Genomic DNA, 6,839 nt, shown 5'->3' with positions numbered 1-6,839 from the left:
TCATTTTTTAACTCACCCGAGAGGTCGAAGTGGGTTACGGTGTCGATGATGGGCTCCATCACCTCCTCGGAGACGTGTTCCAGTTTGTTGTTCTGCATGTTGAGGGTCTCGAGAGAGTTGAGGTTCTCGAACGCAAGTCCCGGAAGCACAAGTATGCTGCAACAAGACAGCCCACCGCAGCTCTGAGTCGGTGGTCGTGATCCAAGACTCAGGCTCACACTATCACCGGTCGCGTTGCGGACTCAACTTGCCTTGAGGTCAATCTTGAGGACTTCCCGCTCGCACACATACAACATTTCAGCAACTTCATAGAAATAGTGGAAGGTTGCGCCCTACCATACCATCAAGCTATTTGTCTAAATTTTCAGGAATTTAAATTTAAATTATTTGCCCTGAGCGGGATGGCACGGCAAGAAGCATCACTTCCGTTTGTTCCATAGCCCACTGCCCACTCAAGCAAATGATTGTGCAAGAAGGTTGCCCAATCGAAGAACTGTGTTTTTTTTTAAAGAAAAAAGACTCCTTTGCATTATCTGCCATCAATTGTATGAAGGACCTTTCCGCTATTTATGAAAAAGTGCATTATTTTTAAAAACTGGAGTACAATAATGCAATCCTGTAGTATTCAATTCTTTTCATATACGGCTCCAAAATAAAAAAAAAAACCTGGTAATAGCCCGTTAGTACTATCAGAAATAATAAATAGTCATGCGCATTTCGTGAAGTAGGCTTTGAATCCATTGCACAAACAAGCTTTGGTGTTAAAATGAAATGCCATCAACGATTAATAGTCAAAGCTTTCCCAAAGGCCCTTAAATTCTCTATTTTGTACTGACCATACCAGACAAATCCAATCTGCGTTTAATAATGTTGTCTTGGGCGGACGTTTTCATGCAGTAGTTTATTTTACGCCCCGCATAGGGTGTCGGTATCCTTGACAACTTACCTCGTCTTGCCGCCTCGCATCTTCTCCGGAGATTTAAACTTCAATCTTCTTGTCCACATCGCCCTACTGCCCAGCTCAACGTTATTGACGCGTCGCTTAAATGCGAGGATTCCTAAGCCAAACAGAGGGGTCACAACGTAGCCGCCCTCAAAGGACTAACTAATCTAGCTAGGACAACAAAAGCGTGCAAAACCAGTCTAGGGGGGTGTTTGGCAGAAATAAAACTGGGTCTCTACCTTCTAAACGACACCTCAATAGAAAGTTCCATGATTAAATTAAACGTTACACATTTAAAGACAACGTCAAGGTTAACAGACTATTCTAAAAGGAGCACCGAAATATGAGAAAAGTAAGAAAGTTTTGTAACTCACTATAAAAAGGAGTTACATGTGAAATTATTTTTTAAGTGGGTACCACTTTCCGTTTTATCACATAGAGTGACCCATCGGTGCTGTCCTCTCCTCTGTTTATGTTGCACCGGATGCGGGAATGTGTACGGGTTGCATACTCGCACGGGGCTGTAAGGCGTAAAGCGCCTCATTGAGCGACGATAGGCCAGCCCACCCGCACACCTGCATCTGCATCTGCTGCATTCACTGTAAAACGTAGAGCGACCTTTCTTTCCCGAATTGAGCGACATATAAGCTTCATCGCTCTGTTAGGGCGATTTTTGCGAAATGACTTGACACGAATCTTCTTATTCGCAACAGAAAATGTCGCAGAAACTACTCTAAACGAGCGACTTTTGCGAAAGTGAGTCTTATTCGTAACCAAAAATGTCGCGAAAGTTACTCCAAACGAGCGATGTTATTCGATACCTTAGACTAAAAAGCACGCAATTCATTGGCGCGTTTCGAAAGGCACGCAGTTCAGCCGCACGTTTCAAAGACACGCAGTTCAGCCGCGTGTTTCGAAAGACACACAGTTCCTATATCTCTAGAGCGGTAAACTGCGTGTCATTCGAAACGAACGGCTGAACTGGGTGCTTATCGAAACGAGCGGATGAACTGCGTGCCTTTTAGTCTAAGGTATCGAATTAATATCGCTCCCCCAAGAGTCATCAAATTGGATTCACAGTATCGCTCTATTTGGATCGTATTTGGCCACTACTTTACTTGTAGTGTTACATAACCAGAAGGGAAAACGACGCCGATGTACCATCCTGTACCTTGTGGCTGACTCACGCCGCGTACTTTCGTCGTTATATTGCACCGTATGCATTCAGGGAGGCGTCATTTCCACTCACACGGGCCCATAAGGAGCCGTGAGGATAGGCAAACCTGCCCCCACCCCTGCATGCAGTACAGTATAAATACGAAAGTGCACGGAGTGAGTCAGCTGCTTGGTATTATGCTTAACAGCAAGAATTCTATGAATTTACGACGCATCAACGATTTTGTTTCCGATGCTGAATATTTTAAAAAACCTTTTTCGAAGCAGTACATGTTTGACATGTAGCCAAAATTAGAATTCGGAATGCATCGCTTCTGTTTATCTTAACCACAATTGTTTTCAATCATGACGACCATGGGGTTCCAAAAGCAAGCTCAAATAACAACCGTCCACAAACAAACCAGGCCAATATCAAAATTGTGATGGTGCTTAAATTAATAGCCTTAAAACATACGTATGTCAGTTGTTAGTATAACAGTGTGCGACGAAAATACTGTGATAAAGTGGTGTTAGAACAAAAGCGACAAGAACATAAAAAGCCATGCAAACAAATGGTTTAATGGACGCGAACCCGCAGTCCGGTTACGAGAAGACAAAAAGCGTAGATTATGAAGAAATGTTTTGGTAAACTGGATACTGGTACTCACGCGTTCTTTTGTAGGTTGAGGAATGTTATGGAGTCTCCAAATCCAGAGAAAGCGTCGTCAGGAATAAATGTGATGTTATTGACGCGCAGGTCCAGGTGTCGCAAGCGGTGGAGTCGTCGAAGGGCATCACTCGGAATATCATTCAGCTTGTTGTCACCAAGTCGGAGGTATTGAAGATTTTCTGGAAATAAAATTGAGAGTTTTATTGCTCGTTTTTTAGGTTGAGCACGCAACGCCATAGTGGGTGGGTCGCAAACAAGCAGCCGTCGGCGTGGTCATGGTTGTTTGCCAATTGAGCCACTTAAGGAAGCTGACTCGGGATGACGCGCGGATGTCTAGGGTGCCCTCCACCAAGATTATTCTTATACACGCCACACGCACACCAACAGTCCAATGCGGCCGGGATCAAATCAATACAGTGGTGATGAATGCGACTGTACAGCGTTTGTAAAATTGAGGGTAAATCCTGACTCCAAGGAAGTAAATTGGGCAGAGTGTACGCCCCACCACCCCTCCTGCCTCTGAGTCACCTGCGCTCGCCCTGAGCTCCCCGCCCGGCCGCGCCCTCGGGTAGACATGCATTTTCATTAGGCCCATGGGTGTGGTCTCGGTAAACGCTCGCGGTAGGGAGGCCTCAACGTACGCATCTCTTTCGACCGGACACTCCCCTGGGTGTGTCACATTTCGTGACGGAAGATATTTTGCCCCTCTGAGAGGTCGAAACAACGAAATACTCTTCCAAATTCCTTGGCGACTGGAAGCAGATTTTGCCGGAATTGACTATATAAAAAGCATTCTAGTTTCTTTGTGATATACTTTTCTTAATAATATACGAAACGTGCGTTTACCTTCCAGACCGGAGAAAGCTTCTGGATCAACAAAGCGAATCTGGTTGTTTTCCAGTTCTAGTGAGTTTAGAAGTTTTAAGTGTGAAAACACTTTCGCAGGAACAGTGTTGAGGCGATTGTGTTGCAGGTTCAAAGTGTCTAAATTTCTTAGTCCTGAAAGAACACAGACAGAAAATGTATTACAGTTGGAAATTATTTTCAGTTTAGTAAATTTTGAAAAGCTAGACTACTTACCCTCGAAGTCACCTTCTCTTATCTCGGTCAGCTCATTTTCCTGCATTTCAAGCTTTCTCAGGACTTCGAGTGTGGCTAAAGCTTTTTGAGGAACTTGTCGAAGCCCATTTCCTCCGAGGTTAAGTCGCTTTAATTTCCTGCAAAATAATCGTTTTAGTGTCCGTGACTATGGCGTTCTTTATTACCTCTAAAAACGTATTTCGTTTTTCTGGGTTAAAAAGAGAAATGGGACAGAGAGTCTATGGCATCGTGCTCTGACCCCTTCGCGTGAGGCAGTCAATTTTCACCGCCATCTGGGCCCCCTCTCCAAGGCAGACGATTTATCTCCATTTTGGGTGACAATCTGAAGGCCAAAGAGCGCCCTCTCCATTCACGCGGCGGCCCGTGGACGTCGCAGGTGGGGACATGTGCTAAGCGTGTTAAATGCTTGGCGCTTGCCGTGAGGCTATAGTTGCAGGGGTATACTTACTTGCCCAGCCCTTCGAAGGCGTTGGCGTCTACCACATCTATCTTGTTTTCGTACAGGGTCAGTATCTCGAGGGTGTCAAGGCCGATGAAGGCGTTGTTATGGATTGCGGAGATCTTGTTGTGGTTCAGATTGAGGATGAGGAGATGGTGGAGAGTGCCCAGCGCCTTCGAGGGCACCATGGTAAGGATATTTTGCGACAGGTCCAACTGTGTCAGCTTCTTGCCTGTAGGGACACGAGACAAAGTTTCGAAGCGTTAACAAGGGTGACAGAAAAAAAACCTATCGTGATTTCAATCTCCTCTGAATCCCGAACTGTTTTGAATTTACAATAAGGTTCATTACAGGTGGCATCGACCGCCTTGGGAGGCCAGCCACTCACCTCGACACGGTGAAAAATAATACCCTTTTTTTACACCTTTTATTCAAATCGTTCAAAGTGTCCCCAATGCATGACAAGCCGACGAACAAGCTCCGCATTTGCAGGCTCTCATAGCGCCTTGTAGCTAGGCAATATCTTCCTGCTGTGTACGGGTGTGCTGCGGGGTTGCCTACTCTACGTCGCGCAGGCGCTATGCTCCCGTAACTTTCCGAATGAATCTGAGAAGACCTGCGGTAGGTTCTGGACGAGCCGCCAAACTACGCGACGCCCTCTTACACTTGCACAACTCACCGACGGAACTGAGCGACGACTCCTCGACGACGGCGAGGCTGCTGTTGTGGATGGTGAGGTGGCGGATGTCGAGGCCGAGGAAGACAAACTGGAGCAGCTTCGGCAGCGTGTTGTGGCGCAGCTTGAGGTAGAAGATGACGGCGTTGCCGCGGCGCTTGAGCGCGTCCATGGCCTTGTTGATGTGCTGCGTCTCGGTGGTCTCGCACAGGATGTCCAGCCCATTCTTCTTGACGGTGCAGCCGCACGGCTGGATGTCGGCCGCGGCGGGGCAGATGTTTTGGCCGGACTGGCCGCCCTGGGCCGCGGCGAGGCCGAGCAGCGCGAGCAGCAGCAGCAGCGCGGCCAGCAGCCGCGGGGCCCCGGGGGGCGCCCGGCCCCAGGCCCAGCCGGTCCGCGTCATTGGCAGGCGCCTAGACCATGGCTCTGTAACGCGAGAGAACGAAACAGTCAGAAACAGACGGGTACTCTCTGCGGATCAGAAGTTGCCTCGCACGCCCGAGAAGAGAGCGAGGGAAACTTTGGGCGCGTAGGTCGGCAAAATCAATGCTCTTTCTGCGTCGTACGAGATTATCGTCAGTTTACTTGAAGCCCGAGCTCCAACTTTCCCCGCAGCCCGCGCCACAAAACGGTAATAAAGAAGAGGATGGAGACGCGCTTCTTCTCCCGCTAACTCTTGTGCCTTCTCCCCTCCCAGCGCAACAACCCCTTTTTGCAGAGATAAAGGGCGGCGAGACGCGTCCGGAACGGAATCAGGTTATGGAAATGCTCTCGGCCGCAGCTGAACACGCGCCGGGCCAGGCCTGCCCCCCGCTCGCCCCTAGCTAGGGCCCGGTTTCGCCGGCAAACGAGTTTAATGTCCTGGTGCATTGTCGTACGGCCCGCCGGAGTGGACCCTCCGGCTCCAGCCATGTAAATCTCATTTCGAAGAGGAACAAAGAGGAGGGGTGGAAAAAACCGCAGGTTTCCGTCTCCCTCTAGAAACTAATCCAGCCCGTGACGCTCGGCGGAAGCCCGAAAACGGGAAACACACGGGTTGCCCATGGGCCCCCCTATCCGCCGAGCAGGTCGATATCACAGTCGATGAACGCGCACATAGCACACACTGACCTCGGTACACTGTATCCTAAGTGGTGCTGGAGGCATGGAGGGCTCCCCGCGGCCATTCACACCGTTCACTCTTTCCACTCGCGGGGGGGCCTCACAACGAGCAGTGCAGGCACAGGACGCGGCTCGGGTCGGGACGGGCGCGAGCGCGGGCGTAGCGAGCGACACACTGGCCGGCGTGGCCACTGGATAAACTGAGCCTCCCCCCCTCTGCCAGCACGCGAGCGGGACCCGCGGCCGGGCGGGGCCGGCGCTGGTTAGGGCTCAGGGGCTCTTTGACTTTAACAACCTCTTTGGCGGGCGGCCTCCACCCCCTCTCCCCGAGCCCTAAATGAAGAGGCGGGAGGGCAGCTCGCCCCCCACCGCCCGGCCGGCGCCTCTTTATACTGCAGCAGGCCGCCGTTGCCGCCACTGCTCACTTCCGGAGGCGCCACCCCTCGCCCGACCTTCTTCACCTGCTCGCGGATCGGAGGCTTTGTGCTCACTCCCACCCTGATCAGCCGGCGGACAGTCCGCCAGGGTGTATCCAACTGTCACTTGGCACCAACCATTAACTTGTGAACCCGGTAACCCGGGCCAGTATTAACAACGGCGTACTGAATGCATGCAGGTCGCCCTGACGTTACGTTTGCGAAATTTGCACTCTTTCGGTAGGGTATGATAACCATTTCTTGCAAGCTGTATTGCAGAGAGAAAGTCGTTCCAAAAATAATGCGGTAAAACTTTGTTACAAATTTTCGTGATGATT

At 49.9% G+C, this 6,839-nt stretch overlaps 1 protein-coding gene across 6 annotated transcripts in view; it reads right to left on the bottom strand.

The window, feature by feature from the left end:
- LOC113211637 (chondroadherin) overlaps nucleotides 1-6,839 on the bottom strand; it is a 116,890-nt gene that overhangs the window by 5,060 nt on the left and 104,991 nt on the right. For 4 of the 6 annotated variants that reach the window (XM_052263532.1, XM_052263524.1, XM_052263544.1 and 1 more), the window contains 6 exons: nucleotides 4,988-5,410; nucleotides 4,318-4,540; nucleotides 3,849-3,985; nucleotides 3,615-3,767; nucleotides 2,767-2,947; nucleotides 17-156 (listed from right to left, as the gene is read on the bottom strand). In XM_052263532.1, coding sequence (XP_052119492.1) covers nucleotides 17-156; nucleotides 2,767-2,947; nucleotides 3,615-3,767; nucleotides 3,849-3,985; nucleotides 4,318-4,540; nucleotides 4,988-5,410 — 1,257 coding nt within the window. Of the gene's footprint in view, nucleotides 1-16; nucleotides 157-2,766; nucleotides 2,948-3,614; nucleotides 3,768-3,848; nucleotides 3,986-4,317; nucleotides 4,541-4,987; nucleotides 5,411-6,094; nucleotides 6,284-6,839 lie in introns of those variants that run through there. The other 2 variants (XM_026430078.2, XM_052263527.1) reach the window with 2 other exon arrangements.

This window comes from Frankliniella occidentalis, unplaced genomic scaffold (genome assembly GCF_000697945.3).
Source record: "Frankliniella occidentalis isolate FOCC.00 unplaced genomic scaffold, Focc_3.1 Scaffold2, whole genome shotgun sequence".
NCBI lineage: Eukaryota > Metazoa > Arthropoda > Insecta > Thysanoptera > Thripidae > Frankliniella > Frankliniella occidentalis.
Note: the sequence above shows the minus strand (reverse complement) of the source record. Positions and strands in the feature narration are given on the sequence as shown.